We start from the raw sequence: 12339 nt of genomic DNA, 5'->3' as shown, positions 1-12339 counted from the left end.
AGCATTTATGCGTAGGAGGATGCTGTGATTGGAGCTCTGTTTGTGACTTGCGTCCTGAGTTTCACGATAATATAATTGGAAAAAGGTTGTAAGATTTTAGACTTTACTTTTACAAAAATAATGTCACTCAATCATCACTTCTGGGCCTCCAGACACTCCTCTAGTGTGGTGGTGACTGTGTCTGCAGTGTCTCTGTCCTCTGACTGGATTTTCATGTTTTGGTTGACACAGTACATTTCGAGGCAGGGTGCTGGTGTGTTTCCCCCGGAGCACAGGTGACTTTAGGAGTGGTTACAATTCAGTGATTGGACGTGACTCAAACTGACTAATATGACAGACGTGGAAGAGAAAATATGATCACAGCTTTCAGGATTGCAGCTGTGTTTTCTGCTGTGGCTCGCGTGCAGTGTTCCAAGTTCACATATAAACGATGTTAGCTCAAAGATCATTTTACACAGATTTAAATGAACTAGCTGTCACCATTACTTGATATTTCCCAAGATTGGCCAGATGCTTTAACGCAATGTGAACACATCAAAGATGACATATTATCCCCCTTTTACTACAGTCCCCTGTGGTCTAAATGAAACATCTGTGCTGTGCTTTACTCAAAATATAACATGAATCAAGCACCAGAGGAGGTTTGTGACCCTGTATAAACCAACTCTCTCAGAACGCTCTGTTTTGGTGTGTGTGTCTCTTTAAATGCAATAAGCCCCTCTGAGTTTTCCCAGTAGACATCACTCCTTCACTAGTGGTAATAAAAATGGCGGACCTGCCCAAAAGTTTTCCTCTAGGCTGGGGGTGGAGTCCATGGGTGGAGATATCAGGGGAGGGGAGGGAATTTTTTTTTACCAGAATCCCACTGTGACATCACAAGGGGAGCAAATTTGGTATGGAGCATTTTTCTCTGTGTTGTAAGACTGAAGCAGACCACAAACATTTTGTGGGTCAGTAGACACTCAGGTTACCCAAATATATGTTCAGAAAAACTTTCAAAGTGGATTTTTCATAATATGTCCCCTTTAAGACCCAAGGGAAAATGCAAATATGTATATTTTTATAATTTGAATCAGAACAGAGTAAACAAGCTGCAGGTGTTAAAGCACCCTCAGCCTGTTTTTCCGTCACTTTCTGGGTCCAAAAATGTCTTCCAGAGAAAATATAACAATACACATGTTGTTTAATTTGCATGTTTCTATGCCGACAAACACAACAGTACCATTATGATAACTGTGTGTTCCAAGCCATCGAAAGAAAAATGGTTACCTCTCCCAACATCTGAAGTAACATCCAAACACAGCACATTGAATTCAAACCACTTTATTTTTGTGTTATGAACATTTTCTCATATACCTTTATTACATATCATTTTTTAGAAACTGACTGCAATCACCTTATGCTGTAATAAAGAAAAGTAAAATAGAAAACAAAAAAAGACACACGGGACATTGTTGTGTCATAAATCAATGACTGAATCCGAATTCCCCCTGACGAAGGGAAGGGAAGTACAAACGTGATAGTTACATTTGCTGTTTCAATCTTTAGATGTCGAGTTGTATAAACATGATCTTATGGAGTTGCTGACTTTACAAGATTCTACTTTAGAAACATCATATTGTATATATATACACACACTGAGGAGGAACAGATTCCTAAATCAAAAACCCAGGGTTACCGTGGTAACCGAAGTTCAACAGAAAACTCGTTGTGTATCTCATGCCACACGTTAACTTCTCAGGTAGGTTAATATAAATGAACAGAATAGGTGTCAGCACACGCACACACAGGCACACACATGTAAGCCAACAGTGATGCGATGGAGATGTTTTTGAGGCGATGCTCAGTAGTAAACTAGAAAGCTGTGTCTACAGGCGTCAGCAGATATTCGGTCGGTCTACAGGGGTTGGTGCTGTGTCCATAGGCTGGCTGTTGGTTTTTCTTTTGAGCAATGACAGGACAGGATTTCTTTCTGTTTGTGGACAGGGGCGTGTCTGACTGGGGTGGCCCAACTTGGTCCCTGACGTATGAAGGGGTTGCATTGAGTTAACCCTTTACACTGAAACACAAATTAGTTGCTAAATCTAAGTCCTCTAAGCTTAATTCTTGCAGGACCCAATGTAAAAACCTCAAGTACTTCAAAATTGGAAGCACACTGCTGTACACTGTCTAACTTGCGGAAACAATATTTTTAAATACATTTATTGGCAATGTTTCAGCATCAAAATGTTGCCAATAAATGTATTTTTGCTGTGTGCTATCTTGAGTTTTCTTGCAGATTTTGCCGAACTCATTCCTCTCATATGCACCTAGCTAAGAGTGAAATATTTATCTACAATTTAAAGCACCTATAAAATAAATTGTGCAGCATTGAAAACTACATCAGACTGCTGCAGCCCATATAGTTGATTTTGATTTAATTAGGAGAAGTTCTTTCTCTGGCAAAGCAATTGGCTAATCATTTTTGGGGTGGCCAATTAGATTTCAGAGGGATGGGGGGTCCATGCCACCCGTCTGGACACGCCCCCGCTTGTGGGTAAGACAGAGCTGCATGGCTTTTACAGTAGTGTTCTTAACGTCAGTCTATGCGTTAGGGTTGGTTTTAACCTGCATGGACACACAAATAGGAATTACCTGAACGTTTAGAAAATGACGGTCAAATTGAATGTAGCAATACAATGTGTGAGAGCTCCTCACTTTACTCCACTATGCTCTCCACGCAGGTTAAATTAAATGCTGGGCACAGTTTGGAGACCCTCCTCTGGTAAGTCTGCCGGGGTCTCCTCCAGCAAAACCAAAGAACGCATTTTTATTTAGTCTGTGAGTCTGCCCAAGGCCAGCCTCGCTCTGCCCTGAGGGTTTTTTTTTATGCAACACTTTTGAGACGGACAGACTGATCGACTGAAAAATCGACATGTAGCACAGGTCACTCTCATGCAAGCTGAGCAAGAGGAACGATTTCACCACAGGGGTCCAGATCATTCATGTCTTAAAAACAGAAGGAAGAAGATTGCTGCCCATCAATTAGCATTCTAGCTAGCCAGAGGCTAAAGGGTGCTAATTGAGTCTGCACCAATACCAATGCAGTAAAATAAAAAAAAATTAAAAAAAAGCTCAGGAGAAGTTAAAGTGGCATAACCAGCCGTGTCAGTTGTAGAAAAACAAGTAAATAAAAAAAGTTAAAGATGATGAAAGCATAAACACAAGCAGTGTTCTGGTCCCTTCATTAGACAGAAAATCAGATTGTAAACTTTCATTTGATGCTGTATTCAACCCTTTTGTATTTCACTATTATAGGCTTCAGTCTTGATTGAAGTTTAAGTCTCTGCTTAGCTCTCCTTCTTCTGCTTTTTTACCCCCCCCTCCCTCCCCACACATGAAAATCAGACTGGATCAGATGGCATAACGACACTATAAAGTCACACAACCATGGCCTCAGAAGCATTTACAGTGAAAACACGGGGAACAGATGGCTTTAGTGCATGACGAGGATGACATTAATTACACGTGTGTTTTACAGTACTTGTACTATCTCGGCTTTGATTGTTAGAAGAGCAGAGACGAGGAGGAGCTGATCTGGGCGCTGATGATTCCATATGCTATTAGTCGCCTTGCAGTGGGTCAAAATAAATGGCAAAAGAAGGCAGCTAATAGTGCACCAGTTTCAGCGGTTTCCACCACCGCAGCTTGGACTTCTGAGAAGAAGAGCTGCACTGTTATTGAGAGTTTTACAAAATGTCCACACACAAGAGTGCTCCTCGAACCATTTTGTTCAGTAGGAAATAAATTCAGTGACGTGTTAGTGAGGTGCGATGATGAGAGAATTGATTGCAATATTCTGTCGTCATAAAGAGGCCCGTCAGTACGGTGGGGAGTTAGCATTCAGGATTCATTTTCTACGTCCACATGGCATTCCCGGCTTTTGAAAGAGCGAGCTAAACGTAATTATCCATCCTCTGTTTTTGTCATGTAAACCGGCACTTGTATCATCCCAAGGATAGGTACGATAAAAACTCACAACACAAAACTATCTTCTTTTTAAGCTAACTTTTTTACTCCTTTTTTTTTTTTTTTTTTTTAAACATTTGTCTAACGGGCTTCAGTTCTTATGATCGAGCAGGGTCTACAAGTTATTCGTCCTCAACAAATCGCTACCCTACTCTGGAACATGGACACGTAAAATTTGACTTTTCATATAATATAAGGACGTTGGATTCAAGTATATATATATTTATATACATACAACTAAAATGAACGAGGTAAGAGACAAGAAAAAAAATAACCTCAATATCAATATATTATGACTTTTTCTGCATCATTTCATAGTAAAACACGCACACTTCTTTGAAAGAGAAAAAAGTAAGTCATTCATTGGTGTCATACATTTTTTTTTTGTTATCCAAATTCCAGCAGTAGAGAAGAAATGATCCTAAAACTGAAAAAGCAAAACACTGCATGTTGAACAGTTAATGTCGCTGAATGCGGCGCAGCTGCAACGGCTCCCCTGTTTCCTGTTTGTGACGGTGGCCCAACGAGTCGTCTTACCGTAGAGAAATACAAAATTTGACTATGTACAGCACGCATTGTTACAACCTACTGCGTTGTTCTTTTCTCCCGTTGCAGAAGCAAAGAGGAATTATTTTGGATTAAAGGCGAGTGAGGTTTGCAAAGAAACTGGATGACGATGTCAAAACGCATTTCCTCAGAGGTTTGCACTCCGTATTGGTTTAGCTCAGGTGGATCAAGTTGATCCTTTTCATTGCATTCGTGATTTCTGCAGCAAGCTAAGAGACGGCTGCGTCTGCAACAACAAAGACATTGATTGGAAAGATATCCGGCTAATGCTCTACATCTCTGTCTCGGTCTAATAGCGTCACATTGTCGTAATTTTAATATTAAGCTCTGATCTCAGAACTGAATCACTCGCTGTATTTTCCCTTTAATTTCTGAACGTGTTAGTTTCAAATCTCTACAGGTCAAAGATATTTGGCAGATACTTTGCATGTTGTCAAATAATGCACTGGTTAAACACTCAGTTAAGTCTATTATTTAAGGTAACATAATGCATCTATGGGAGAAAAGAGACATGTCTTCAGTACTTTTAGAGACAAATGATTATCTGCTTTCATTCCCATGAAGACAAAACACAACAAATCCTAATCGCAATCCTGACCCCGAGGTCAAGACTGAACAGAAAGAAGTGCACATGAAATAAAAAGAGAGCGCTGTTTGCTTGTTCTGTCCTTCAATTCACTGTTTTTTTTTCTTGTTGTTCTTCAAACATTTGACTCGTAAGCCATCACTTCTTGTAATACCTCTAAGCAGTGATGGAGAGCACATCAGGGTTTTTTTTTTCTCGTTTCATTATGCAAACAGTCTGCAGGGCGGTGGAGTCGGTAATAAGGTAGCAATAAGGATGTCGGTGAGTTGGAGAGGAGTAGGCAGAGGAGAAGGAGGAAGGGAGGAAGGAAGGCTATGAGGCAGGAGGAGAGGAAGAGTACAACAGCGGCATTAACACTTGAAGAGAAGGCAGGCGAGGCAGGCCAGCAGGAGCCACAGTGAGTGAGATACACAGGCGGAGCCGTTGATATCTCGACCTGTCCCGGGTCCTGCACAGAGAAAGAAAGAAAGAGAGAGAGAGAGAGAGAGAGAGAGGGAAGGAGAAAGTGGAGTGTGTTAATTTCTGCTAATTTAATGCTAAACTAATGACACCTTTTCATTTTTTTCAAGGCTGATAAATATGAAGACCATGATGTTTTTCTTGAGCAGACAGCCAGATATGACATTTTAAAGGTTTCCTTGTAGAGAAGAATCAATCCACAATCAAATATCATAAGTTCTAGATGTATTCATAGTATAAAAATCTATTTCCTCTTGGGTAAAATCATACATTAAATTTAATTAAAGTCATGCAGACTTTGAGAGGTATTTGGCGACATCTGGTGGCCATCTTGTGCTATGACACTGAAGCTTGAGGAAAGCTCAAGCCTTATCACTGCTGCAGAACAGACAGAAGGAGTTTTTAACTATTTAAATACTGAATCCATGGACAGCAAAGATCAGACTAATAAGAAGTCATTTGAAAACACATGCACAGATTTTGTAGAACAACATTCTGAAAAAAACTAAATAACCAAATATGCAAGTCAGAGAACGCAGTGAAAACAGAACAAGCTTCCAGGACTCTAATGAACTGGCCTGAGCAGACCAGGAGTGAACAACGACTGTGTGTCCAAAATCTCTCACACATTTACAGCCTCCTACCCGCTTTCTTAAGAGTTCAATGTAGAGGCCGGTGGAGCAGGTGGAGCATGTGTTTCAGCGATTTTTTATTTTTATTTGACCTTTATTTAAGCAGGCAGGTCATTAAGAACACATTCTTATTTGCAAAGACGGCCTGGCAATGGGAAAAACCTGTTCCTTTGTCTTTATCTCAAATCTGTGAACAGTCCTAAGACATGCTCATTAGGTTACCTGCTGACTCTAAATTGTCTGTATGTGTGAATGTGAATGTGAGTGTGGCTGGTTGTCTGTCTCTATATGTCAGCCCTGTGATTGACAGGTGAACAGTCCAGGGTGTACCCCCGCCTCTTACCCAATGACAGCTGGGATCGGCTCCAGCCCCCCGCGACCCCGAACAGGAAAAAGCGATAAAGATAATGGATGGATGGATAGTCTCATGCAGACTTTAGTGCACTTTAAAAGGCAACCATGCAGTTCTAAAACCCGTCTACAATTGGTCGGCTTTTGCAGCGAAGCTAAAATGAAAAGCACACGACCACAGTACAGTGAAATCCTTCCTGCTGGTTTTCAAAGAGACTCACCTTTAAACCCACAGAGAACAAGATTACAATTTTCAAGGTGTAGAGGTGATGCTGTCGCCTTCCTGTGATATTTCACGCTCAATGATTTATATGTTCCGAATCCCTAAATGTGTCATGAGTTGTCTTTCGTCCATCGTGAAGCTATAACAAAAGACAAGAGAGAGGGTCAGTACTTACTGAAGAGGAAGAGACTGGCATTCTGGACGCCCAGTCGGTTGGAGGCCACACAGGTATAGTTCCCATAATCCTCTTCAGTGACGTTGGCAATCATGAGAATAGTGGTAGTGCCGAGAATTTGGATATTGATGCCCTGGGCGTTGGACAGCCTGGAGAGGAGAGACACACACAATAGTGAAGTCGCTTCAAGTGACTTGCAAAGTAATGAAAATGTGAGTTGAAGCCAGGAGGGAGTTAATGACATTTTGGGCAAAAGAATAAGTCTGCAGCTTGTGAACCGGTAAATGAGAAGAGACACTTCACCAGAGTTTAATTAACCAACAGAAAATACAGATTTTCTTTTTTTTTATTACTGAAAGGGAATGGAAATTAGTTAGAAGCTGTTTGCGGGCTGTATCACCGTATATATAGAATATATCCTTTACAGAAACAGCAGGTTATAATTATTGTCTTGATTGCTTTTGTAGGTCATGAAGAGGCATCGATATTCATTTCACTTTGTTTCATAACCAGCTGAAAACTTCTCATAGGAGCTTCAAATCATCAGTCAATCATGAAACTCTCACAGAGCTCCTCACTCAGCTTAACAAATCCTAACAAGGAGTCGTAGCTACAAGATAATCGGGCCGATTTTGGGCCAGATTTCCCCCCTTCCGACTAAAGTCAGAAAAGGCCTGATTGGCAGATGGATCCAAAGATGATCTTGGCAGATTCTCCTGTGGTGATTAGAAAAATCCTGCTGTGTGAGGAGAACACCAAGGACAGCCGGGCACAGACTCAGCACATAAAGCTGAATGACGCAGGAAGCATAACAAACATTACCACGGCGACGACAGCACACACATAAAGTCAAATGGACGTCATAAATTCAGGACCAACTTGTTGCAACAACATGAATGTTTAAACAACGTGTCCTGTAAAACAAACCACAACCCAACTGACGAGGAAAGGAGTTGGACCAAAATGTTTACCATAATGGATGTACCAGCTAACAGCTAGCTACTTAGCTTGACTGTCAAGTTTGTTTACTCTTAAGCTGCGTTTGACCGCACAAGATTCCGAGTTTTGATAGTGGAGACTCTGGTCGTTGGTGAATGAATGGGTTAGTGTGTGGTGTGCTGGGTTGATCATCTAGTTACTCTCCACACACTTTAAGAACTGAACTGTTAATCTGTCATGATTTGTCGTCATGTGTGGGCTCGCTCACATTTTAAAAATCATGTAAGATCTTTTAGTGTGTTGCCATTCAAGTCAGAATTCCAAATCGGAATCTCGGGCAAGAGCCGTGCACACACCTCCAGGTAAGCAGAGTAACCTGTTCGACAATTTTGAAGTCAGAAAAACTGACACGGGATTTTCGAGTCCCAACTTGCAATGGACAGCAGTGTCAGTTGCTCAGGTGAATAACTTTTTTTTTTTTTCACAAGGATCAGGTCCTAAATTTAAGGAGGAAATTCTTAGAAAATGTCCTGATTCTAAGCCTTTCGGAGGAGAGGCGAAATATCTTCAAGATCTCCAACCAGTCCAGCTGCCTTTGGATCAAACTTTGAATCTGATTCTCAGACTTTTCTTCGAATTTTGTCAGTAGGAGAAACTCTTGTGCAGCCTCAGCCCTGCAGGGGATTTATAACGATGACCTACATGGACTATGATTGTTCATCAAAGAATGTATAAATAAGAGACATAATTTAAGTTAGCTCAAATATGCAATGAACAGGTGTTTCAACCTAATAAGCAGAAGGAAGGAAACCTTGTTAGGAGCAGTGATGATGACTTTCTGTGCAGCTTTTTATATTTTTGTAACCTAATCTCGACTTCTATTTGGTCTATTTCTTTGTAGTGTAATTAAAATGGGAAAATAAACTAGGAGCAGCCATTTGTACTTAGGAAGCTTTGTGAATACAAGCTACAGAAAAGCCCTTAAACTGAGAGTGTAATTTCATGAAGTCCTCTCCTCTCTGACACTGCTGCACTGCACGGTATGAAACACAACAATTCAACGGTTGCAGTTCCCTTTCATTCTGAATGAAAGATTAGCATGCAGCTGCAGTCCTTCTCTGCACTTCTGGGAGTCTTAATGACCACCAAAAACTTCTGACAATCAATTATGTCAACCTTCAACTTCCCTCAGCAGCACAAATTAATCAATACGATGTGCTGACTCAGACTGTGTACCTCGCTGATGAACTCTTCCTTACATAATCACATCCAAATAAAACTCTTTTATTAACACGCTGCACATAATGCATTCTGCTGATTGAGCCCTTTTCCTATCATGAATGAGGTGAAGTTCATTTAAGGCGCCTCAGCCTAATCCTGCTTAAATCCGGGTAATGTGGTAATCTGAATTTAAGCAGGAGAGCAAGAAGTTTATGCTGACACACGCTCAGCTGATAGGAAGTATTAACATAAAAAGGGAAACGCACATCTCGGCACAGCATAATTTGGCTCGGTGGGAAGTGGGGACTTGATAAAGTGCTGAGGTCTTTCCCACAGGGACACCTTGGGAGCCGAGGCAGTGTGAGTGTGTTTGAAAGTGAGCGAGTGAGGGACCGTAGGGAGGGGAAGGTGTACCAGCAGTGTCCCCATCATCATCTTAAAGCAAACCCCCCCCTGCACTGACAAGGCCAGCAGCAGCAGCAGCAGCAATATTCTCCTGTGTCTCTTCATGAGAAGTGACTGCACTGTTGGAAAAAAAAAAAAAAGAAGGCATGCCTGCCCACGGAGCATGCTCAGAGACCCAGATAATACTCGGCACCACAGGGAGCTCAAAGCAAACAGCTATTTTTACTACAGATTACAGAGCATGATTGCAATGCAGTCAGAGGAGGATAAAGTGATCGAAAGAAACTCTTTGTGTTTTGGATTAGACTTTATTTGCACACATCCTTTGAGTTCAAAATCCAAAAAGAAGGAAAGATTATGCGGAAATGAGGAGCAAAAAACATGCAAAAAACAGCTGGCTCGCTGGCCTGTGAAGGTGCATCGCCTTTTTAATTAGCATATACCGAACTTAACATTTCTGCTGCCTATTTAAACTTTTTATATATTTAATTTTTGGGCTTTTTTGACTTTGATAGGACAGTGGATGAAATATGAAACAGGAGAGAGAGAGAAAGTGGGGAAATGACGTGCAGGAAAAGGAGCCACAGGCCAGATTAGAACCGGGGTCGCCCGCTCGGAGGACTATAGCCTCCTACATGGGGCGGAACCTAACCTTGAGGCCCTCTGCGCCCCAACCTATTTGAAGTTTTAACATGTTGACACACCCAGATCTGAAACTTCTATCCCTTTCAAATGCCCATTTATCTGCCAGTGTCTTCTTACGGCATGATAGAATGGAATACATCACCAGTAAAGTTGGTAGAAATCGTGTTTGTCAACCCTTTGAGGAAGTTGGTCTCATCATTCCTGTATCACACCTATGTCCCTCCTCACAGATAGAGGGCAGCAGAGCTCTACTTTACACCTCCAGGGATCATGTTTTTCTCCATGCACAGAATCACTCTGCTACATTAAACCTCAGATTGAAATGATTTGACCCCTGTATTTGGCGGAGGGTAGGCAGTGGCCGATAGAGATGAAAGACCAGAGCAAATCATCAGACGGACAGATTTGATGCTGTAGCGTGTGGGAGCATCTAAAGTAGGTTATCACAGGGAGAGAAAGTGACAGGCCGGTTATGATTCAAGGCCGGTGATAAATGAAATCAAGTGCAGAGTCCTGCTGAGACTTGTAACTCAGAGATGATTGAAACGGGTCGAGCGGTTGTGACAGGTGACATGTATCAGCTGACAGAACAACAAACAGAAATGTCTGTCATGTTGGGGAACAGCTCACTTTGGATTTTATAACTACATGGACAGACCGACTGATGTACAGCACAGAGGAAGATTACCATCCTACTTTAAAAAAGACATGCACAAAGATTGATTCCACCAACACAATTGGTCTGTTTGGAGAGTTTCCCTTCATGACATCACAAAGGGCAGTAACCCCTCCCCCAGGTGGGTGACACTCCCACAGCTAGGTGTTTGTTCTGCCCTCTGAGTCTGCCTTCTCACTGTAAACAATAGGACATGGAGCGAGAAAGCCAGAGACACCCAAGCCCTTCCAGAGAGGGGGCGTGGTCAGACACAGCTCATTTACATTTAAAGGTACAGACACAGAAACAGCCTGTTCTGAGCAGGTCTGAAATAGAGGGGTTTATAGTCATGATCAAATACAGGATCAGAGTGGATTTAGAACAAGAAACTTCACAGACATATTTTGGGGATCTCTGAGACTTATTTAAACTGGTTAAAAAATGTGCAGAATATGTGACCTTTAAGACTCAGCTTATGTAATTAATTATAGTCATTGTGATTAACCACCAAGAGATAAACCACTGCATTGACCCAAAACTTTTCATATGCAAAGAGGTTAAACAAGGCAAATTCTTCTTTTGAAAAAGAGTGTTCACTTTAATTCCTGCAAATAATTTTCAAAAAGTAGTTTGTATATACGGAGCAGAAGGGGCTCCCAATTTACAGTTTCATCCAAGTTTCAACATGGACAGCAAGTGCAGAAGGGACAAAAAGACCAAGGGAGATTCATTACATAATGCTTTTTTTTACTGTGGCTAATTGGGTCTCTTGGCATCTCGGAGACTCAACAAAGTCAGAGTTGTGCAAAGTTTTGTTTCAGAAGATTGGTTAGGTTTCATCTGCTGCGGAAGTCCTCGATTTCATGTGGACTGACAGACTGGATCTATACGCACAAAGAATTTCAGCCTCTCTTGTAGAGTGTTGGGGGGGTGTGGGGGGAGGGGGGGGGCAGTAGTCCTACAGCAGCCCAGTTGCTGCCAAACAGTTTTGTTCAAACTGTGGAGTGTTTACTCTCTCTGTTTGCCTTGTTTGGGCAGGTGAGAGCTTTTCGAACTTGGCACCAGAAAGCACGGTCTTGTTCCCGTTCCAAGAGAGCTGCCGGTTTGTTTGGGGTTACATCAACCACGAGGAGGGGACGGGGATGAAAAAGTTGGAAGTTGCCAAAATTAAACAGGCCTGGACGAAGAGGCAATGGCTCATTTCCAATCAACATTATTAATATAACACTGGAATAATTTACCTGGAAGACAGATATGATTTTTCACACTGATTAAATCTTATCAGCAACACATCAGAAGACAAAATGTATTAAAAGAGTATCAGGAGATAAAGGGAAAAAATGTGGAATACAGTGAGACTGTAATCTGACATTTGAAAGGTTTGACAACTCAAAGTACGAGCGTGACAGTTTAGTTTAGTTTGTCAAAAACATGTACAAGAAATGAAAAAAAGGATTTGTTCAGCACAGGAAC

The 12339-nt window shown here is 41.5% G+C and overlaps 1 protein-coding gene and 1 long non-coding RNA gene across 3 annotated transcripts in view; both read right to left on the bottom strand.

Moving 5' to 3' along the window:
- LOC132979843 (uncharacterized) overlaps window positions 1–12339 on the bottom strand; it is a 700158-nt gene that overhangs the window by 147900 nt on the left and 539919 nt on the right. The gene's annotated exons all lie outside the window — the stretch shown is intronic.
- The window catches only part of lsamp (limbic system associated membrane protein), a 347849-nt gene continuing 336817 nt past the window's right edge, over window positions 1308–12339 (bottom strand). For both annotated transcript variants that reach the window (XM_061045657.1, XM_061045656.1), the window contains 2 exons: window positions 7002–7150; window positions 1308–5609 (listed from right to left, as the gene is read on the bottom strand). In XM_061045657.1, coding sequence (XP_060901640.1) covers window positions 5512–5609; window positions 7002–7150 — 247 coding nt within the window. In that variant the 3' untranslated portion in view covers window positions 1308–5511. The remainder of the gene's footprint in view (window positions 5610–7001; window positions 7151–12339) is intronic.

Source organism: Labrus mixtus, chromosome 9 (assembly GCF_963584025.1).
Source record: "Labrus mixtus chromosome 9, fLabMix1.1, whole genome shotgun sequence".
NCBI lineage: Eukaryota > Metazoa > Chordata > Actinopteri > Labriformes > Labridae > Labrus > Labrus mixtus.
This window is presented reverse-complemented; position numbering and strand designations above follow the sequence as displayed.